The following is a 23,880-nucleotide window of genomic DNA, read 5'->3' as shown; positions in this document are numbered from 1 at the left end:
ATTGCCCGAATGTTTTGTTACACCTTTGTGCATGCAAACCTTGGTTTTTTTTTTTTTATTTCTTTGTATCGAAAAATAGAGTTACTGTCTTCTATTGTAACATTGCGGATCCACAAAGCTTCCTGCCATAAGCTCAGAGTGTGAAGGGTTTCGCGCGGTCAAAGGATGCCAGGAAAGAAAACGTGGCGGAGCAGGGGGGGCGTTGGCATTCACGTGTAACAAAACCTACACTGGAAAAGGCCTTATTCTCTTCGCTACTTTTTGTCTTTCTTAGAATCTTCTTGCATGGAGAAGCTCCTGTCTAAGGATTGGAAGGAGAAAATGGAAAGGCTGAACACAAGTGAGCTGCTGGGGGAGATTAAAGGTAAGGGGGGGGGGGTGTGGTCAGCTTTAGCAGGTTCCACTGTTGCTGGGAGGTGGGGGCGTGCCTCCGACCGCCGCTCCCACATCTGGCTGCCAGCCTACAGCCCTTGTCAGTTTTGTGCCCTTATCTCTCCTGTTAAAATACCTCTCTCTGCATTTTCTCTCGTCCTCTGATATCTGTGTCAAACTCTAATCTTCAGCTAGGCCAGAGTCCTGTTTTTTTGTTATTGTTTTTTGGTTATTGATCCACTTGATGCTTGATGCCTATTTCTGGGCTGCCTCGTGTCATGTGACTTCCGGACGACCCAGTTTGGAGCAGTGCTTGAGGAGGTAGAGGGGCCAGAGACCCCCTCTGTGCCAACCGTAAATCTCTCTGTTTATTCATAAAAGAAGTGTGTCATTTTTGCGCGTTCAGCCCTTAGCACCGGATGTTACTGGGAAGGATTTGGTACAGGAAGGCGCTGTACTAGTTTACCTGATAACCTGGGCCCCTCTGACATCAGAGTGCTCCCTCCCATTATGCTTTCCTGTGGGGCCAAAGGGGGAGAAGGGGGCATCTGCATGCTGCATTTTTTAGGGTGGGATATCCACTAGCTACCTGACAGAGGTGGGTAGTTCAGGTCCAGAGATTAAAAGTCCAGACCAAGATTTCTTTGAACAATCCTGTTGAGTACTCTGGGACTGCAACTCTTCATACTCAACTGGTTAGCTGAAAGAAAATATTGGTTTGGATTTTTACTTCCTAGACCTGAATTACCCACCTCTGCTGCTGAAACTAGGATTCATGAGGCACGTAAGCAATGAAAAACGAACGGGTGAAGACACTGAGAAATGCAGAAGTTCGTATTTTATAATTTCCACCTGGCAGCTGGTTAAATGCACTTCCATGGAAAGGTGCTTGTGTTGTGTTCAGTTTTTTTTGTTTCTTTTCCCAGTGTACTTTTACTTTAATAACTAATCCTATACCCAACAATAAATAATCCTTTCCCTTTCGGGTTTTAATTATTTGATTAGATTTACTGTGTGTACAAAAAAGCAGTCGTACATTTTAATATGTGTATTCATTCGCAATAACCTTAATGAACCCGATTATAAATCATAGCCCATAATCTACATACCTGCCCTTCGTGCAGGCGCCGTAGATCAAAGTGCGCGTGTTTAAATGCCTTAAATGATTTAGCGCTTCAAAAGTGGGTCCCTTTTAATTACAAAGGGTTTCCGTAATTTCACACGTCAGGCCGACGGGGGCGCCGCGGCGGAATCGGGCCCAGGCCCAGGACTTCCCAAGGAGACCGCATGGATAAACACATTTCCCGTCGCACCGGCAGCCGTAGGTTTTTAATTAGTACACCGTTTCGTGTGACATTGGTGCGGACATTTCAAAGGACGTCTTTGTGCCCCCTCTCGCCTGTGGCACCCCCCCCACCCCAACCCCCGCCCTTCCCGGCATCTTTCCGCGTTTGAAGTGAGCCCCATGCAAATGCTGGCAATTAAGAAGGAGTTCAGGGTTGCCGGCTTGCAAGGTCCCTCTTAATTAAAGCACAAACAAAAGTACCAAGCAGGCAGGGCTATACCATTGGGGGGGGAGGGGGCATGATTGTCAGATGCAGAGATTGACACAATGGCGAGCCCCGCCCAGCTGGTGGAAGATTAAAAACACCCCCCCCCCCCCCCCATTTGTAGGCCGACCTTGCTCCACACACTCAGGTGTAGGCGCTATGCATTCTGGGTGAAGTGGTTTTGTTGCCACATTGTTGCAGCACTGTACAGGATTGTTATTGGTGTTTGAAATATGACATAGTTCCATACTGCTGTAGATAGGTGCCACTTTGTCGTTTTTATGTATCATTTTACGTAGGAGTGTGTGATCTGACGATATTGGATCATGAACAATTAAAATGTCCGCAAGATCTGCCTTTGCGGAGAGATCGTTAGTATTGAGCTACAGTGCACCTTCTGTCAGTTGCAGTTCTATGGCTCATGCGCGCATCTAAAGTTGTTCTGTCAGCCAAATCTGTTTTGACACACCAGTAAACCAGTAATAGCAGACATTGGGTAATGACTTGGATTTCTTCCTCTCGTTTCCTTTCCCATCTTCATCCCAACATGCAATGCGCAACGTGCAAAACGTTCCCTGTTTGGCAAGCGCAGTGGCATGGTCGACATGGTCTCTAAAAAAAACTTTTAGTATCAGTAATATGGAATTTGTTTGGATTTTCCAAAACCAACACGGTGTAATCAAAAGTCATCCGCAAAATGTGGGTGGCAGCACGACGAACCTCTGTCACCACTCAGGGGAACCTACATGAGTGCATCAGCTGCTACAACCACACAGGAAAAGAATAGTGATGAGATCGTGGATTGTGATCTGCCGGAAAAATATCGTGATATATTTGCCATATTGCCCACCCCTAAGTTTTGGGCCGCCACAATCCGAAAGGGTATCCATGCCCCTCTGTTGCCCCAGTGGGGGGGGGGGTGGGGCATATACCCCTTCCCAAGAATGGCATTAAGTAACTTTGTTTCACTTCAAGACCCCTGTCAGCCCACTGTGTTCATTTGTCCCTGGTTCATTTCGTTGCAGCGAATGGGACCGGAAATCCCTGGAAGGGAAATCACAGGAAACCCTGATGCTGGGTCTCACCCTCCCATGGAGGAATGCACCTCCCGCCCCCACCTCTCCCCACAACCCCCCCCCCCAACACGTGCCTGGACGCGCCCCAGCAATAGCAGCAGCTTCTATAGGCAGCACCGCACGCTGGAGAGAATAGCTCATTATACTAATGTAACATTGCGCTGTACGCAGTGCAGAACCTTACAAAGCCATGTACGCCGATCGGTGTGTAAACAGGAAGAAGCTGGGAAGAGGATCAGACCTGTTTGTCCTGGTTTCTTATAAAACATTGTCTGTAAAGGCAGCATGTTGCATGTGAAGACCTGATCCTGTGGGGCAGTATGAGCATTTTTTAAAAAGGGGGCGGGGAAGCGTAGGGCATTGTGAAGGATTGTTGGCGGATCACAGTGGAACGTTCCGGACCGCACTGTCCACACGCTTGAGCATGTGCCTGTCTGTCTTCAAACCCGTGTTTAGCTGTCACTCAGAAGAGACCCCCCCATGTGTAGAGCTGCACATGGAGCTCAAAAAGACAGTAGAAGATCCAGGCATCGAGGGGCTGTGAGGGGCTGGCATCCCCTGATGGCGAAGGCCAGTGGTCTCGGGAAGGGGGGCTGCGTGTGCTTAGAACCAGGGTAATCGTTGGCCCATTCATTGGGAAAAATCCAACGCGGGGGCAGGGTTTTTCAGGAATACCCCAGATAATATCCCAGCGCCTTGACCTCATTTAGTCCTCTAGTGCGAGATGTGTGCAGATCCCGATCTGCAGATGCGATGCGGCTGATCGCGGCGTTTGTGCAATGCCTCACAGCAGTGAGCACGATCCTGAAAGGCTGGCTGTCGGCGGGAGCGATCTTGACCGGGGATTCCCGGAATAATATCACGGCATCTCCGCCTGGATGCTGAAAAGGTGCGGAGGCCAGAGAATTAGTGTGTTATGCGAAGTGCAAATTCTGTCAGAAAGTAAATGCAGGCTTGCGGATGGGCGTGAGGGCTGGGGGGTGGTTTTAGAGAAAAAGCCGCGGGGTACTGTGTCATGGCCTGCACTGAACACCTTCATTCACAGTCCTTTCTGGTCTTTGGTTCTCACCCCCCCCCCAAATGAATGCCCCATGTTAATTCACGACTAACAGTCCAGTGTCCCCCCAACTTCCCAAAATAGCCAAGCGTTTCTTCAGGAAAATTAAAAAAAAACCCTCTCCTCCAGCAAATGGGAACACACACTGCATTCAGCACCTCGCATGTCTCATAAAAGCCCCCACCCACCCCCAAGCATTGTGGCCCCGCGTAGAAAATGGTCGCTCCGAGTCGCCATCGGAAGCGGTCAAGCCCCCGTGTGGTCGGTAATCAATTATGGGCTGTGGGGCAGGCGGCGGTGGCAGGTTTTGTGCTGCGAGGGCCCTGCGGTTCGCTGATAAGGCCAAGCCGCTTAGTGTGGGGCGCGGGGGGCAGTGGTGGGCCGGCGAGGGGGGGTTCCGGCCATGGGCTCTGGCCACGGCTCATTCGGGACCCAGTCATACCTGGGGACGGTCGCTGCGGAGACAGGCCACGGATGCATGTGCCTCAGACGCCCCCACTGCTGGAAAATGGGATTATTCTATTTAATTGTGTAAGAAAAGAAACCGGGGGGGGCTACAGAGTCAAACATTGCAACATGGGAGTATTTGTTCACACTGATGTGTTTTTGCCCCAAAAGCTATAATATGATAAAGTGGTGCGTATTCACCTGACATACTGCTGGCTTCCCGCTAATTCTTTAGTCCCAGGCACCTTTCAATAATTGCGACTCTTTGGGTGTTACATGCCCCCTGGTAATCTCCACAGCCGACGACGTGGTCACTGTCCTCCTCTGGGGGGGCCACCTAGAGGTAACATGCAAAGCCATTTACGTCTACTTTATTGTGAACCCCTCCCCCCCCCCCCCAAAAAAAAGGATAAAAAATAAAATCCCTCAATTTCTGATGTGTTTCTTCAGCAATGACCTGTTTACTCCAAACCGTTGGACAAAGTTCCGAGCTGCCAGTTTTTCACTCTGGAAGACATCGCTGTGATCGGCACCGCTTCCTCTCCTAATTAGAGTGTAGGAATTAGGAATTTTTGTGCCGCGGCTTGTTGCAGAGAGGGGCCTCCTTGTGTCCAGATACCTTCCCCCCCAAGTTCGCCTGCCCTGTTTGTGGAGCAGGGCTTATTCCAGCACCCAGTGTCAAGGTATGGTGCTGGCAGGGAGGTACAGGTAGTGCTATACTGGGTAATGACTGAGGTCTTACATGTCCAGCGATTTCACTGTGGGATCTATTCATAAGCTAAAAATATTTTATCTTCTGTTATATATTGTGTGTGCATCAGAACTTAGCTTAGTAATATTTTTGGAAAAGTTTTCCTTCATCACAGACCAGTCACAGACATGTACCGTCCTTTCCCCTCTGAGACTCGGTCTGTAATGAAATGCCTCCTCACAGCTGTGTACCACTGCTGAAGGTCGCAGCTAAACAGGCGGAGCTGCTCGGTACCCCCGGCACGCCGGATCTCCGAGTGCAGCCGGTCCTGGACTCCCGGGGCGGTTCCTCGCTGACCTGGTGCCGAAAGCGGCTCGCCCTCACCTTCCTTTCCCTTTCAGGACTCGTCTTGGTGATAACAAGGCCTTGAATGTGGGTGAGATACAGCCCTGGTCTTCCATCAGGGACACCGGCTGGCATTTTTCAGATGAAAACAGGAAGGGGTCAGGGGGTCAAGGCGTGAGCGCACGTGCCACGGGCAGAGAATGGAAGCTTTGCAGAGGAGCGGCTGGCCTGCCCCCCCTAAGGTTAACTCTTTGTTGCTGTCTGTATCCTTCAGGAGCTGTTTTCTGCAGCTGCCACGGAAACAAGTGATGACTTTGTTGTGCCTGCCTTTCTTCAGGGCTAATTGGATGTTAATTAAAATGTTTTATGTGGTTCTGACTTGGTGGCGACGAGCCTCAGCCTGGCTTGGGTCACGCCAACCCCCCAGAGCCCCTATTTGGGCTCAGGTACAAGTTGTACAGAACTCCACATTTTACTTGAATCACAACCCAGCCTCTGAATTGATTTATTCCTCGGGGTGAAGGACTATTAGCTTCCGCTGGTGAGAATTGGAGTTTCATAAAACTCTAAAAATGCGCTGATACCGAACTCTCAGCTGCGCCTGTCCTGACCAACATCAGCTCAGCAGTTGGGCAAAAACGTTTAAGCACACAGATGCGAAAGCGTGTGGGAGTGTGCCTGAGAAAGGTCTGCTGAGGCAAGGAGAACAGAGCCTGCATCTACTGCATGGCGTGTCAGAAATGCGGCCATGCGTCCTTATTAGCATATGCTAATTGACCTAATGGCATGTGATTGCATCCACAGGCAGCGCTGTGCTTTTTGGAGGGAGGACAGGAAATATTCAGTTCCTGCTCTGGTCATGAACGCTGTGTATTTTCCTCTCTGTTGGATGGGGGGGGGGGGGTGTTGGCAGAAAACTGTGTGTCTTCACATTCCATTCTGACGCTTAAACAATTAATGATTCGCAGCCGCCCCCCCAAGCTAACGTGCGCTAACGGAGACCTGTCCGTGCCTGTTAATGATATTCTGTCAGCGGGATCGGCGAGGGTTTACAGTGTGTCACACGCCGGAGGCAGGAACTAAGCAGAACAGCTGTTCCAGCAACCTAGGGGCCGGGAAGCGCGTTCCGGGTCGCCTAGAACAGCCATGGCATTCCGCACATTTTTTTCGAATTTGTGGAAACTCTCGTAGCCATATTCACTAAACTAAGAGCTCGGCACAAGAGAAATCCGAGGGCCTAAAAGTGACCTCACCAGGCCGATCTCACTCTTTATTTGGTGTTGCATGTCACAGAAGTTTCCGGTGGATAAATACATTTTTACCATATTTGTGGTGCTTGGAGCCCAAGAGTTTCATGACACTTTTCAGGAAAACCAAACCCGATAGTGATGCACAATAATTCCGGAATAATTCCGTCTTTCCCAAACTCCCACATTTCCATGTGAAACCAGATAACAGCAGAAACAATAAGACAGTCATCCTGAAAGCTGAGTTATCTGTGAACCGGACGCATTTTCGGGAAAACGGAGAGGGAGCCCTGCATTTCCATTGCACATGTAATCGCGCCGCACGCCGGCTGAATGCTAATCGTTTTGTCTGCGAAGGTGTCTGGGTGTCACTCTCGAAGCACCATTCCCACAGTAGCCTGCTGGCACTGATGAAACTGGCAAGGGATGGGAGGATGTCAGAGGTGTAAGTGCTCTGTGTTTGGGAGCCCTGGCTGTGTGTGTGCGTGTGGGTTTGTTTGTGTGTGTGGGTTTGCATAGATCACATTTGGGGACCAAAATGTCCCCAAAGTGCAGTAAAACCTGAAACTTCCTAACTTGTGAGGATACTTCTTCAGGTCCTCATTTGGATAAACTCAATTTTAGAAAAATCTGTGAATGCAATCAAAAAGTAAAAGTGCCAAATGTCTTGTATTTTGGTTGGTTACTTATAGTTAAGGCTGGGTAGGGGTTAAGGGTGTCGTGACTGGGATTAGGGTTTTTCCCATAGAAATGAATGGACGGCCCCCATTTAGATAGGTAGACCAGGTTGTATGTATGTGCGTGTTTGTGTGTGTGTACGTGTGTGTGTGTACGTGCGCCCACGCATGGCATGCCACGGTGCACACCTTTCCCAGGCCGAAGAGGGGCCTCTAGTCTGGACAGAGCAGCGGAGAGGTGCCCACATTCGGCACAATCGGCGCATTTACAGAAGTCTTAATTTCCTTGGGATAGACCATCAGCGTGAGGGAGCTTCCAGGACGGCCGAGCCACGCGGAAACAAAGGCATTCCAGTGTCCTCGGCGTCAAAAAAGGCATTCAGGACGTGGCAGTGATGGTTCAGCTGTCCCAGGCAAAGGCAGCGCAGAGAATCGGCTACTTTGTGACTCTTTTTTTCTTCCAACCCCCCCCTTCCTTTTCTTTCACTCAAATCTTTTATTTGCGTTATTCACTCCGAACTCTTCAAAGTAACAAGCTGCCCCCTTTTCTCCAGTCTTGGACTTGGAACTGAAATTAGAGGATGCTTGATTGGGAAAATTTGGGGCGGGAGGGGGTGGGGGGAGTGGGGGGTTCAGGGGGGAGTGGGGGGGTTGACTGAACAAATCACACCCCTACAAAGTGTCCTTTATTCGGGCGGCGACTACCCAACTGCCCCCCCACCCCTACCCCCACCCCCCTACTCCCCAGTTGTTTTCCTATTATTATTTATTTAGTTATTTACTTGGTTGATGTTTTGTTTCCCTGCCTGGTGACATTTAACAGGGGCCAGAATCAAAACAGCTAAATGCTAAGTGTGGGCCCATGGCCTCAGATGTGGGCACATCACAGGCCGGGTGCCATGACCCCGGGGTCGCCGATCGGCTAGCCTAGGTTCTGCCGCACATCAAACAGGTTCTCCTCTCGGCCCAGCAGCGGCCCGTCAATCGCCTTTTAACCTTAAACTTTAAGGGAGTTGGGGCAAAGTGACAGGCTATCCCTGCCATCGGAATGCTGTGTTCCGATGACCCGCCCCCTGAGCCGGCCGCACGGCGCTGACCACGGACGTTTCAAAGACGGTGCACGATTGAATGGCGGGGGCAGAGGTTTTTCTATGTGGTAAAGCAGGCCGGCAAGCAGTGGCAGCGAGGAATGTGCTGAACCGGCCCGAGGTGGCACACGTGGAGCGGCTAATCCGGCCCATTACGAAGTGTCAGTGCCGTGGATTATCTGTGCGCGCCAACTCCCGTGTGGAATTACTGCGATGGCGGGGGCGCTGCCTTCTTCACTGGGGAAGGTCTCGCTGGAAATTGTGCTAGAAAACCAGGATGAAATTATTTCTCTGGTTTGATGCTAAATGTACTCTCTGGTAGAAGAGCCGAGCTCAGCAGGAGAATGTGTACCAAATAGCGGGGGCAGACGAGGAAGCATAGGAGTGTCACCCTCTGGTCTCATTTAGTTGCGAGGAAAGCTTGACCACATACACATACAACGGACATCACGTAGAATATATTTAAAAATATACATCAGGAGAGCAGGTAAAGTAGCTTCAACTCTCACATTTAACTTCTGAATGGGCTCATGTATAAAATCTTTGTACTATTTAGCAAACTGCTTAGATTACTCTTTAGTGTGCTTCTGGGTGTGCTGTTTAATAAACTACTACGTAGTGTACTCTTTGATGTTCCTTTCAGTACACTCTTTGGTTTACACCGTTTTTGTTTTCTACAGATTGCTCCAAGTTCCGAGGCATTGAATGTAGGTTGTAGTTCTGAAACTTAGTGATGATAACAGGTAATAAACACAGTTAAGAGTGAGTTTCAGGCCTGACACCACATATCAGATACACTGTGCTAAATCAGAGAGACAAGCTTACTTTTGAGGTAGATGCTGGACAGCCTGTGGTCTGTAACCAACGGTTTAGACTCATCTCTACGAAGGAGCTCAGGTTAATTCCAGGTGCATTTTCACACGTGTTAAATGAAAGCTCAGCACATGCGTAGCTCACAGGAGTTTATCAAAGAAACTGAATTCAGTCCAGGCTCCAGGTGCCAGCGTGATCCTCACCCCATCGATTCCACAATGCCCCCCCCCCCCAGGTCTTGCTGACATCAAAACAATGCACAGCCTGTTAACATTCTGTCAGCGTGTGTCCTCCCAAATTCCCCCCAATCTCCCCTCCAGGCCGCCCCCCCCAGGCTAGCTCCCCCTCCCTCAGGTGAGCCCCTCCAGGTGAGCCCCACACTCTGGGGTTTCCTCTGCGGGCGCTGATCACAGCAAAACCCCTGTCTGACATGTGCAGCCAGGGTGACCCTGACTCTGGGCTGACCAGCCTCCCCATCCCCCCACCCTTTCATCTGAGCTTTTCATGGGAGCAGCGCTTGTACATCTATCTGTGTGCGTGTGCATGCACGTATGAGCTGAATTTTATTTCTACCTGTAATTCATAGGGTAAGTATACAGGGAAAAAAAAACGTTCATCAGTTTAATCTGCTCATATCCAAGTGATCATTACCTGAATTACATATGAAGTGGTCATAAATATATTCAGTGAATATAAACCATATGTATCCGCAGTTAGAGTTTGTATCTTTAATTCATATGTAGAATCATTCTCCTGTTCTGTATATATCTAGGCTCCCTTACCTGTTATGTGGCTTTATGATTGACGCAAGCTTCTGAAGTGCAGCCAACCTAGTTGGGAATAATGTGTATCGGTGACCGTGGCCCTCTGCTCCTTCCATCCTCAGCACTAAAACTGCACATTCTAATGCTGCACATCGAAGTTGGGAGTTGGTATTGGTTCCTGATGTAAGTTGGCCGCTTGCATATTGGTTGGGGGGCACAGAGGTGAGGTTTGGCTACTCCTCAGCATTCACTGTCTTGTTTGACAGAACCTCTGCCTGTTACTGTACATCCCCAATCGCAGTTAAGTTCACTGGTTCCCTACCTCCCCATGCTGGTTCTAGGGTTGGGGGAGGAGGTGGAGTGGGGCGCAGGCTACCTTGGATTCTCATAAGGGCTGCCCTTCATGGACACAGCCAGAGGTTAATAAAATCTGCCGGCGAACGTATCAATTTTACAGATAAGCCATTGAGTACGAGTGTGGCTGGGTGAATAAGGAGTCGATTCAGGCGTCGGAAAGCGGCGCGCGGGGCCCCTGTGAAAGGCCGCTTTTAGGCCTCTTTCCAGTGGGATAAATGGAGAATGGCGGCTCTCTTCCACAGTGCCCTGGACCGGCCTGCCAGTAAATTGCCCTGAATGAGGCTGGAGGTTGACAGGCCCTATTGAGACAAACGGCCATCCTCGTCAGAGAGATGAAATAAATCAGGTGTTTAGTCGAATTAAAAGACAGCGACTGCAGCACCCTGGGGAGGCCCAGGGGGACTTAGGACAGATGTGGCTGTGGGGGGGGGGGCAGGGACTCCCAGGAAGGAATTCAATACCTTCTCTGTGGCTAGCCTGGATCCAGCCAGTACCCCCCCAGCTTGTTTCTACTCAACCAGGTTTGTTTTTGGGGGAGGGGGGGTGGTCAGTCGTAGAGGTGGCAATCAGTGGGAAAGTCCTTTGCCTTACTGCCTTACTTGGTGAGATCCTAGCTGTTGGGGGCTTGGGGTGTCCATGTGTGCAATATAGTACAATGGGGTGGGGGGGGGTCACTGTGTGTGACAGCCAATGCAGGACCCACCCCCCAACCCCCACCCTGTATTGTACTGGTGTGACACCTGGCATTGCTACTGACATGGCCGGGGATGGGGACGGGTGGGCTGTGATTAGCTTTTATGGGGTGAGATAAAGGGGGGGCTGATTTAAAATTACTTCCTTGACATGTATCACTGTATACGAAGGGGGGTATGCATCCATATGTCCATCCATCTTCAAACTGCTGGGGGGGGGCTAGAGCTTATGGCAGGCAGCACACAGCACAAGGTGAGGTACCTCCTGAATGGGACACCATTGGGGCATGAGCACATTTTCTGCCTCTCTCAGCTGTGAGGGAAAAGGTGGGGGCAGGTTGCGGGGGAGGGGGGGCACACCACAGTACCTCCAGGGCCTGGAGAGGCATGTGGACCAGTAGTTATTTTCATCAAGTTTTTATGAATGTAACATTCAGAAGTGTTATCAGAGATTCGTGTTTCTTTTTGTTGATTCAATGAGATGATTGCTGGGCTGAGAAATAAAAAGGAAAACTGCTTTTAAAAAGTAAAAAAAAGACATAGCACACCTCTCCCTGCCTGTCCTGGGCAGTGGGCTGCAGTTGCCAGGCAGTGGCTGACAGGCCCCGCCCCGCTCCTTTACCCCGACAGGCACCCCTGAGAGCCTGGCGGAGAAGGAGCAGCAGCTCTCCACCATGATCACCCAGCTGATCGGCCTGCGGGAGCAGCTCCTGGCCGCCCATGATGAGCAGAAGAAGCTGGCGGCCTCACAGATGGAGAAGCAGCGGCAGCAGATGGAGCTGGCCAGGCAGCAGCAGGAGCAGGTGAGTGTGCAGCCCATGCCCAGCCCCGCCCCCCCCGGTCTGTCCACGTGTCTCTGTAAGGTCCTGTCTGTCTGTCCGTCTGTCTCTGGCCCCTCTCTCTCTGCTCACCCAGACACAAAGGTGCTCTGCTGGCAAGGGCACTGATTTTACACACACACACACACACACACACACACACACACACACACACACACACACACACACACACACGCGCACACATATATAAATATGTCACAATGTTTCCCAACCCACAGACGGTCCATATTCTTGGTCCCTCCCAGTTCCCTGATAGTCCACATTTAAGGAGCTGGGAGGAAGCAAAAATGTGGACTGTCTGCGGGTCCCTGGGGACAGGATTGGGAAACACTGCATTATATCAGTTTCGGGGAAAAAAATTGGCAAGTACTGAAAAGAATTATCAATCAAAAAGCACTTCTGCAATGTGAACTATATACATCTATTAACATAAATATGCCTTATTATGGGTAGTACAGAGTAGAGGGTAAAGAGAAATATATGTTTGTCAGGTTGTCACAAGCTGAGCAGCCTGTACTGTACCTTTCAATCCAATGAAAAAACATCACTAGTCTCTGGTAGTTTCTCTACCTCTGTCTGTTGATTGAATAAGATCTCATTGTTATAATATTTATGTTGTAAATATCTTTCCAGCCCAGACCTGTTAACTGTAAAGAAAAATATGAGTGTCCTAATTAGTGAATAAGAAGCTGTTTTGAAAAATGCAGACAGTAAGAAATACAAGGAGAAAGCATCAATGATATTTCAGCAGTAGTATTTAGTGCACAGATATTTTCACCTGCCTCCATGGTATTTCACTAACTTTTTAGTGGGCATATATTTTTACTTACCTCCATTATATTTCACTAACAGTATTTAGTGCACAGATATTTTTACCTGCCTCCATAATATTTCAGTAAATATACAGTGTACAGATATTTTCACATGCCTCCATGATATTTCACATCTATGTCACTGTATTTAGTGCACAGATATTTTTACCTGCCTCAATATTTCACTAAATATTTAGTGTGCAGATATTTTACCTGCTTCTATGATATTTCATTATCAGTATTTAGTGCACAGATATTTTTGTCTGCCTCCATAATACTACACTAACAGTATTTAGTGCACAGATATTTTTACCTGCCTCCATGATATTTCATATCCAGGCCACTGTATTTAGTGCACAGTGATTTTTACCTGCCTCCATAATATTTCCGTAAATATTTAGTATACAGATATTTTCACTTGCCTCCATGATATTTCAGTAATTGCTCAATGTATTTAGTGCACAGATATTTTTATATCAACATTTTTGTTTTACTTTGTCAGTCGGGTACTGCTTTATACTGACCTGAATTGTGACAAAGAACAAGGAATTTATGTCATTTATGTAAATTAGACATTAGTCATACATAAAACTTATCTTCAACTGCTTTTATTTTTATTGACTATTTTCTTTTCTCTTTCTCCGTGTATGAACCGATCCTTTCTTCAGAAATTAACTGAAGAAATTAAAGCATTGTGATATTTTAGACATTTATTATTGTGAAAATTTTCATTTGCTTGTTTTCAATGTGTGATTTTATTTCTCTTTCTTCAGCTGAATCCAAATGTGTTTTAGTAATAGTTTTTCTTTAAACTACATTAATTCAAAATTTAAATTGGGAAAAAAACATGTAATTTGTAAGTGTTAAAATTCTTCACATTTGAAAAGGCACAAAATTTTATGTCAAATTAAGACTGACATGGATCTGCATCTTTAATTCTTTTTTTCATCATTATGAAGACTATTTCCATTAAATGTTTCCTTCAATGCTGTTATCCAATAAATTTTGTAATTAAATGTACATTATAACGAAGCCAGCACTAAAACCAGCAGCATATTTCAAACAAATGAGGCATACTGAACAAATCTGCAAATTAACACAGTCTTTGAACTGTATTTATATCGCTGAACTGGTAAGGAAGGACGCATCCTAAAAATCACGTTTTTATTGCTAACCCACCTAATTGGAATTTAATAACTCAACGGAACAGGATCTGCCAGAGTAGTTACAGGGAAATGGAGTCTCACTTTGCATACCTCAGATTGATGTGCGCTTTCGAAGGAAGTGACATCATTATTAGGATTATCCCTTTCGGTTAAACGGTGCATTATGGGAAGCAACAAACCACACGCTCCGATGGCTTTAATGAGCACTGATTGCAGATGTTGAATGCACTTTAATATTTGCCCACATTCGCGGGGAGCGCACGCCTGCTTCTTTATGGAAAGACAGTGGCACACGGCAAAAAAGAAGAGGAAAAAGGAAAAGTAAGGATATGGCTGAAGTTTAGATGTCATTTAGCCACCCAGACACGACAAAGTAATTAACTGTTGACATTCGTGAAGAAGCCAGCACAAATTAATCCTGACACATTTGCAGACGGGCGATATCTTACAGCGAACACTTTGTAATTATATTTGAAAATGAAAATTAAATGACACTTTAAACTAGGTTGTCATGCTCAGTGAGACAGGCGTACCGTCGGAAGGACCCAGTGAGAAACGCCCCATGTGTGCGCCTGAGGCAGCGGGGGTGGGGCGGCTGGACCAGCGGGGCCCGTGCGATCGCGTTCCGCGGCCTCCGCTGTAAACACGCCGATCTCCCAAGCCTCTCTGGCGTACGAGAGCACCCCGGCTCAGGCGTTTCTGCTAGGAGCGTGACTCTCATTTTTGCAGGACTCTGGTGTCTTAGAGAGTCTGACACTGCTATTCGATATTCCCCCTCCCTCCCAGGTCCTTCTAATGTGCCTCTGTCTCCATATCGCCAGTGGAATAACCAGTGGAATAGCCGTTCTCCCCCCTCCACCCCCCCAAGTCCGGTGACTTGCTCACTGCAGTCCTGCATTTTCCCTGATTACAGCGTCGTGCCATCGCACCTCAGATGCCCAGCGGTCATCTGCAGATGGGCCGCAGTCCAGATACGCCAGTGTTAAGTGGCCCGGTTTCCTAAAGACCTTCGGGACCCCCTATATGATGATAAAGCGGATTGCGTGATGTTAAACGGTCTTGAATAAAATCCACTTAACTGTAGCTCATTTTCACAGGAAGTCACCAAAAATATGCTGTGCCATAATTTTTAAGTGGGCATTAAAAATTAGCCTAAAAACAGATTTTTTCCCCCTAACCCCTTTACTCAAGTTATATGGGAAAACAGTGCCTGTTATCTCCCAGTTCAGTCGTTGGTGAATCACGGTCGTATCCACACTCTTTATTGCTGTCTTTAATTTTGAGCCCTTATATGTGACGACCCCCCCCCCTTTTCATCTTTAGATTGCAAGACAGCAGCAGCAGCTTCTACAACAACAGCACAAAATCAACCTCCTGCAGCAGCAGATCCAGGTCAGTGAAGTGTGACACCTCCCCCTGATCATCCACCCCCACCGCGATCTTCCACGCGACCCACTTTCCATGGCCCCGTCACTACAGCAGCGTCAGGTGTGCTCGGGCCGATAGGCGTCGGCGTGGCAACACGAGGTCAACAGCAAAAAAAAAAAAGAAAAAACCGAAATGAAAAAAACACCTACAGTTCCCCTCCCCGACGCGTGATGCCTGCCGTCGTCGCTCAGGTTACGCGATAATTGGCTATTCGTAATTAGAAGGGGAATAATTATCACATCCTAATCAAAAAAAAAGACAGGAATAACACCTTGGGAGCCATGAGGCGGAGGTGCAGCAGGAGGCGCTGAACACGTCGGGAGTGACGCCATGATGCGAGGGCGCCGCGGAGTGGGACGTCACCGAGTGTCACCGTGCTTTTTGAACAAGACTCTATTTCCAGCATTAAATGGACCAAAACTATCAGATTTAAATGGCAAATGGACGAAACGTCAAAAATAAATATGACCTTGCCTATGACCATAAAAACCAGTACTAATAGCCTAATGGTTATGGAAGCTCTCTTGTATTCGAAAGATTGCTGGTCCAAATCCCTGACCAGCAAAGTACCACTGAGGTACCCTGAGCAAGATGCCGCCCCCAAGCTCTGCTCCCCAGGCGCTGAATTAGCTGCCCCCTGCTATGTCACCATGTCACATGTGGGTTAAATACCAAGGATACATTTAGTTTTTGTGCTATGGTGTGTCAACAATGGCAGCTAATCACTTTCACTTTAAAGTACTCATACTTATAACTAAGGATTACAACAGATTTGAAATTTTTCTCTGACATGGGTCATCTTTGTGGCTTTTTTTTTTAACTTCCCCTAGAAGTCTTTGTATCACTCCTCATAATTGAGATAAGTGAAAAAACACAAGCTGCTTAGGCATCGGAAGGGTAGTCGTGCGTACTCTCAGAAGCCTGGGAGAATGTCCGGAGGGAGAGAGTGTGGCCTCGGCCTATCAGCGTCTCGCTGTGGTGAAGCCTGCTTTGTGGGGTAGGGGAATATCCCGCCCGTGTACTTCGGAGGCTGTAACCGTGTGCCAGGCTGGTCAAGGCGGTCAGCACAGTCAGCGTGGTCAGGGCAGCCTGACACAGTGGCCGGTATAGACCCCTCCCGCAGGCTGCCGCCTCCAGCCCTGCCCGGCAGGTGGGCGTGCATCATTTTACCAGAAGACCTGAGGCTATGCTAGATGCCAAATGCTACTGCATGTCACTAGAGGCCTCTGGAGACCTTTTCTCACCATTTAAAAAAAGCCTCTCTCCTTCTGGCAGGTGACAAACAAGCTGAACATGAAATCACTTTGGTTCCCTTGTGTGTGCTCCCTTGGGAGTCTGAGGAACCTCTCCCCGCCATGCTTGGCCAGCTCCTCAATGCCAAGGTTTTTCTCGAAGCTCAATTTGGCCAGCAGATGGCATATTGGTTAAGGATGGGGTTGATTACGGATACAAGTAATGGAGATGTCACCAAATGTGAACATAAGCAGCCGGGCCAGTTAATAAATGCACCGGACGCTGCAGGAGCCAGGCCAAAGTGAGGTGGCCTTGGCAGGTTACTGGTTACGGGGGGTGCCGAGCCCTCCCAGTTAAACTAAAGAGCCCGCATGTTCCCCCATCTGCTCCTTCCCATTTCCAGGCCGGCCTTTTACATTCGCTTACCATACAATAATCGCGATGTTTCCATGCGAACATTAGACTTAGAATTAGAAATTTTGCTGCAGTCGTGCTCAGTTGAAAAAAGGAAAATTTCACTTTTTTGACAGATTGTCAGAAGTTAATCATAAAATCTGATCATCTTAAATATTTCTATTTAAAGTTTTTTTTTTTTAGCTCCCGGCTGTGTTTTGCAATATTACTTTTTAGTGGTGTGACCTATTTCTGTGGTTCTGTTTGTCTCGGGTAGCTGGGCCATCAGTGAGCACATAAGTGACGGGGTAGTGTTTTTTGGATGGTGCTGAGGTTTAAAGTTGCTTTCACCTAGCCTTCAAGAACTTTGAATAAGTTGGTGTTTAAGAAAATATTATCCTAAAGTATACACATAATGTCTCTTTTTCAAACAACGTTGAGTGTTCTTTAAACATCAGCCCACTGGGTGTTTTATCCTTGTGGTTATGTCTGATTTTCTTTACAGTAACAAAGCATTAAAATATTTCAGCTGTGATTAGAATGTTTTTGATTATTTTCAATGAAGTGATTTTTAAATCTGTAATTTATCTGCTCTCATTTAACCGTACAAGGTCGTAGATAATATTTCACTTCATTTTTCAGTGGTGGATACGGGAACTATAGAAGGATGCCTTCTGGGTCAGGTTAGGTCCATTTTGTTTTATGGTGGGTCCCTGTCCACCTAAAGCTCACTGCAAAACAGCCACATTACCCTTTTCCCATGTGCCACCTCCCTCGCCAAGCTTCCCCTGCATCCCTGGGGCTGGCTGTAGATGGATAACTTGATGGAAAACATGTTACCTTTGGATTTGCCTGATTCAGCATCGTCTCTGCATTTTTTACTTGACTGGCAGGGCCAAATATTTATGCGATTTTTTTTTTTCCCCTATGAAAATGTAATGTCAATTTGTGCTGAAAACCAGCTGTTGAGGACAGATCTCTCACACCTTTTCCTAAACGCTTGGCGTCGCGTTCAAAAGCAGCTCATGGAATAACGCCGCACCAGCCAGGATAAACAGATCGTTTCTATTAAAACAGTGACGTGTCCAGCTGCAAAGACGTTTGTATGCTTTTCTTTCCTTCTTTGGAAAACACTTAACCTTTTTTTTAACCTCTTAAATATAAATGTGGATTTTTTTTATTCTGAATTAGATTACATTCTTTGTGTGTAAACACTTTCTGCTGTCTGAATACCATCGATGTAAATATTTTCTGGTGGCTCTTGTCGCATCCATGACTCATTTGTGGCGTGTTTTAATGAGGTTACTCACCTGTCTTAATAGACAACATCCTCGAGTTCATTAAAACTCCAAACAAGCATTGGTCGTTTTGCTCGACCTGCCCCTGGACTCGGTTATCCTACTTTATTGTATGTTAAATATGCAGCGTCACAACCCAATAAGAAATTGCCATGCTACCATTTTGGTTGGTGAACCCGTTTCAGTTTCTTTCTTTCTTTCTTTCTTTCTTTCTTTTCTTTCTTTTCTATCTATCTAATCTAAACATCACTCGTTGTATGACATAATTTAGGAAACCTGCAGGTGCTTCTAAAGACCCTGGATGGTCCCCAAATACACACAGGTGCAGCTTGCATGCCCTTGAAGGAACATGGGAGGTATGGAGAGCAGCATAGAAGGACTGGGGTGCTACTCAGTTTAGAGGCCAGCTTTGAACGGATTTCTTTGCCGTTGCTCCCCTTTTACGCTCTTTTTTCTTTAGTCAGGGAGGGGTGCAGGGGGATTGAAGCATTGTCTGTCGGGATTACAACGTCACTTGTTTTAAAATGCCAGATGTTTTGATCGCTGTATTAGGAGCTTATCAGGAGCTTTGGCTCGAAGGGTTTTTTCCGCACCTCCCTTTCTTATCCGCTCTCCGCCTTCCCTCGCCGAATCTCGTACAGCGTGTGGCTGATTCCATCCGGTTGGGGATTACAGCCGCGCGACTGAAGCGTGAACTTAAAACACCATTAGGGAGTGAAGGAACGGCCCTCACAATTAGCCGCGAATGCCGGAGTGGTTCTGATCTGCGGCGGGATGGAAGGGCCAGCTCCTATAGGACGGGCGCAAAGCCGTCACCTTTTAATGGGCGCCGAAACAGGCGTCAAGCGGGGGCCTGGTTTTGGCCCGGTTAGTTTCCTCTCAGGCTGTCCAGAACGATGGAAGCTCAGATAAGCCCTGTCCTGAAAGGTCCCCCCCACCACCACCATTACAGCTACTCTTTAAATTTCCCTCAGTGCCAGTAAGCCTGGCTTATTGCAGCGCTGCGGTGGCCTGCAGCTCTGCCGTTACAGCTTTTCCCGGAGGGGGGGCACGTGCGAGCAACATGAGCAGCAGTCTATGAAATGAGCCGCGAGTTAATAAAACGGCCCTGCCGCCACGTCGATGCCCAAATGTTATCACACATGTGCGAAGGCCTGATTTCTCAACGCATTTCAAATTCAGTGTTTTTTTTTCAGGGAACAGGAAGCGTAGAATAAAAAATGGTGTGCTGGTATAGAGCTATATTTTTCCTCTAAGAATAACTGGGAATGAATGTTTGTTTCCTGTAGTTTACAGCAGTGCTTAAAGTGGGGAAAACCGGTGCCGGTACTGCCCTTGTTATTCAGTACCAGGAGCCGGTACTCCCCTTGTTATTCAGTACCGGGAACCGGTACTCCCCTTGTTATTCAGTACCGGGAGCTGGTACTCTCCTTGTTATTCAGTACCAGGAACCGGTACGCCCCTTGTTATTCAGTACCAGGAGCCGGTACTGCCCTTGTTATTCAGTACCTGGAGCCGGTACTCCCCTTGTTATTCAGTACCGGGAGCCGGTACTCCCCTTGTTATTCAGTACCGGGAGCCGGTACTCCCCTTGTTATTCAGTACCGGGAGCCGGTACTCTCCTTGTTATTCAGTACCAGGAGCCGGTATTCCCCTTGTCATTCAGTACCAGGTGCCAGTACTCCCCTTGTCATTCAGTGCCAGGCGCCGGTACTCCCCTTGTCATTCAGCGCCAGGCGCTGGTACTCTCCTTGTTATTCAGTGCCAGGCGCTGGTACTCTCCTTGTTATTCAGTGCCAGGCGCCGGTACTCCCTTTGGAATTTAGTATCAGGTGCCGGTACTCCCCTTGTAATTCAGCATCAGGTGCCGGTACTCCCTTTGGAATTCAGCACCAGGTGCTGGTACTCCCCTTGTTATTCAGCACCAGGTGCCGGTACTCCCCTTGGTATTCAGCATCAGCTGCCAGTACTCCCCTTGATATTAAGTACCTAGTCCCAGTACTCCCCTTGATATTCAGCACTTGGTCCCAGTACCCCCATTGCTATTCAGCCCCAGGTGCTGGTACACTCCTTGTTATTCAGTACCAGGTATGGTATTTCCCTTGTTATTGAGTACCAGCAGATATTGAGAAGTGCCAGTACTCTCACGAGAAGAACAAAGAGGTGGTGGTACTGTGTACAGGTATGTACCAACCCACTTCAAGCCCTGGTTTAGAGGAAGTGTGCTGGCAGAGTATTTTCCCCCACTTATCGTGTACTGGAAAGTTTTCCTTTTTTTGCCTCCTTCCATTGTAATGTAGAAGGTCCTTGTAGAATGAAACACTGAGCTTTGCTGGTTTGATTAAAGCTTGAGAGTTAGAGTTTGATTACTGAGCTCATCATCATGCAGCTTGGTATTTCACAGCTCCTGGCAGATCGGATAAGTGGAAGGGGTGCGTGGGTGGGGCTTAGAGTATGACCATGGAGAAGAGCAGACATGTCCATGATGGAAGCTCGGGGTCAGCGGGATTTGATGTCTGTCTTCAGAGAGATGGGACAAAAGCGTGCCCAGCTTAGTGTGACATGGTAGTACCTTCCTGGGCCGTTTGGAATGCATCCTACCCAGGATTCATCAGTCAGGAATCTGGCATGACCGCATTGGAACCCTGGCATTTTGGTGGGGTACCTGCAGAGTAAACATTTCTGGACCTAAGCCAGCCTGTACGATAGCGGTAAGATAGAAGCGGAATGGGGACACAGCTGGCCCTGGTGGAGTAAACATCGGATGCGGTTAATCAGCCGCCGTGCTCCTGCACATTACCCTCCTGCCAAAACACCCTGATTGTGCCTCCATCTTGCGACTAATGAGCTTCTCCTTTATTAGCCGTGGCATTGTGATTGCATGGTGCCCCGGTCTGATTCAGCGCCGCAATCCTGAGGAGGAGGAGGCTGTTGCGGTGTGAATCGCGAAATAACGTCCCGCTAATGCATGGCACCCTGTTTTTATTTAAATTAACACTGATAGCTTACCGACAGATGTAGAATTATTACTCTTCATTGTCCCTAAGTACCGGGGGATGGATGTGGTGATTTATTGCTCCTGGGGGTGGTGCTGGTGGTAAACTAGCTTTGGATGCTTTCCTTAAACTATAAGGCCCCAAACACACAGTACCCTCACTGGTCTGGTTCCAGTTATCAGTCCCAGATCTGCTTTCCTTCCCCCCACTATGGGGTGGGGACTCACTGCGGCCTGGCTCCTGCCCTCTCCGTACACACACACACACACACACACACCATCCCTCCTGCCATCTCGGTGGTGCTCCTGCTCACTGCTTGACTTGCTACGGCAGAACCCAAACTGTTTTACATATCTAAGACTTGTTTTAAGTGTATTAACGCAGTAATACTATTCAGGCTAAATCTCGCTACACTTTGGGACAAGCTCAGATTAACAGGAATCCCCCAGGCTGCTACTGAGGGCCTGGGTGAGGTCATGTGCTGTCGGCCATCTTGTTCAATAACAAGCCCCTCTTTCCTGCCTGAACTGCAGCGGGCAAAGGCCACATGGGCAGGGAGTAACTCAAAGGGATGAGACTCAGCTAACATGTGGTTTTAAATGGTGCGGAGTAACAGCGGGGGGGCATTGCTTGGGGGGAGTTCAAAGGGGTTAAATAATAGCTGCCGGCATATCCCAGATTAAAGATATGGTTTAATTATACAAAGGTCACCCCCCCACCACTTCCCACTGCTACTGTGCACACACTAGACGGACGGGCGACTGTAAAGGCAGCCGGCCCGCATTAGTGGCGTGGAAACACAGGAACCGCATCCATGTTTACGCACTCTCTCTCGCGTGCATGTCTGTGTGTGCACGATGGTCTGCGGATTACATGATTTATTGGGTTTTGTACGCTGCCCCCTTGAAAGGCCCCTGTCTTTAAGAGATGAGTGGGGGCCTCAGGGAGCTGGGATTCTCCCTCCCCCCCTTCAGGAATGAGCCTTTGTTCCTCCAGACCTGACAGGCATGTGTCTCTCCTAAACGAGGACTTAATTCTCCTCATATGTGCATCCTGGGGTCTGTAAAGTCAGTCAGCAGGGGCATTTCTGCACTAAAGGCCTAATTAATAGCTGCAGTGAAGTAATATCTCCCCCACACCTGAGGGGGGAGCTGCTGTGGGTTGCATGTGAGCCTGTTGAGGTCAATTATTCCACAGGCCCTATTCTCTGAACGCTGTCGGCTCAGTCTCCAATGTTCTATCATCTTCACGCTGCAGCGTCACAGCTGGTCAGCTTGGCTTATCTGTTCTCCATGGCTCGTCCCTACGTTTACTTCCTTTGATGTGAGGCCTGGTCAGGTGTTAAACCTGTGCAAAAATCCACTCTTGGCTGCAGGTCAGAGAGGGGCAAATAACCACTGGCGTCCTGAGCGCCTTGCGGCCCATGAGAGAGTGCCCCCCCCCCCCATTACAGAGCAGTGATAGAATTCACGGGAGAAGCCCAGGAGATGGGAAGGCGAGCGGATGCTGCCCCCCCCCCAGATTAAACACAGGGGCCTTTGTGACCGTGTGTTTGTTTCTCCATACAAGGTAACTGTCCCTCCCCCCACTGGGACACAGGCAAAGCTTTGGGTCCCGCTGTTCCGCTGTTAAAGTGCTATTTAAGGATTTTAGGTGAACAGCAGAGGCATTCCTGCCCCCCCCCTACGTTGTGTGTGCAAGTGTCCCCCCCACCGAAGTGCTGCCGCCCGTGCCGCCATGAAGGCGGGAAGCTCTTTGCCCCCCCCCTCCCCCAACCTTTGACCCGCACTTTGACCTCTGCAGCCTGACCTTCCATTCACGTTATGAAGAACCGATGCTGTAAACCAGCCTCGTCCCCTCATTGCCCAGTCAGGGTCATTTTCTCGTTACTTAAAAGCTATGTGGTACAGGAACAGAAAGTGAACCTCAGGTCATTCCCATCAGTCCACAGGCTTCCCACCAGGTTCTGAAATCGAAGCCCGAACTCTGCTTCGTCCTTTCTGACTGTAACCCAGGATGAAAATGATTTTTTTAAGGCTGACTACAACTAATCACATATATTGACATGTTAATCTAAGCCTTCTGTTGTTAGGCAAGATGACAAGCTTTTGAAATGCCCTCAACGTAAGATATTTTGTTAAGGATTTAGAGCGAACATCAGGGAATGTGATCAACACTGATCACACTTTAGATAAATGACAGAAGTGAAAATCTTGAAGCAGACATTTGAAAAAACAGGCACCCATAGTATAGTTGGAGCTCCCTGCTCAAGGGGGAGCCACACCAGGATGGACACTGACCCTGAGAGGACATGCAGCGGTCCGGTGTTGCCTATGCTGCTTAGGATCTGGGTAAACAGAAGCAGTGACCCCTCTCATTAGCCTTTTGATTTAATATATTGACACTCGGGTACAAATAATTCCGTTTAGTGGCTTCAGTTTGGGGTGGGGGTGGGGGGATCAATTTAATTAGTTATAAAATGTGAGTTCTTGTCAGAAGCCAAAGGAACTGCTGACGTTAAATAAAGTCGCCTGCAGCT

At 48.2% G+C, this 23,880-nt stretch overlaps 1 protein-coding gene across 12 annotated transcripts in view; it reads left to right on the top strand.

Annotated features, from left to right (window-relative positions):
- Window positions 1–23,880, top strand: part of sox6 (SRY-box transcription factor 6) — a 160,879-nt gene that overhangs the window by 92,812 nt on the left and 44,187 nt on the right. For all 12 annotated transcript variants that reach the window (XM_048971985.1, XM_048971983.1, XM_048971982.1 and 9 more), the window contains 3 exons: window positions 275–364; window positions 11,807–11,979; window positions 15,317–15,385. In XM_048971985.1, the coding sequence (XP_048827942.1) occupies window positions 275–364; window positions 11,807–11,979; window positions 15,317–15,385 (332 nt within the window). The remainder of the gene's footprint in view (window positions 1–274; window positions 365–11,806; window positions 11,980–15,316; window positions 15,386–23,880) is intronic.

Source organism: Brienomyrus brachyistius, chromosome 13 (genome assembly GCF_023856365.1).
Source record: "Brienomyrus brachyistius isolate T26 chromosome 13, BBRACH_0.4, whole genome shotgun sequence".
In the NCBI taxonomy this organism is placed as follows: Eukaryota; Metazoa; Chordata; class Actinopteri; order Osteoglossiformes; family Mormyridae; genus Brienomyrus; species Brienomyrus brachyistius.
This window is presented reverse-complemented; position numbering and strand designations above follow the sequence as displayed.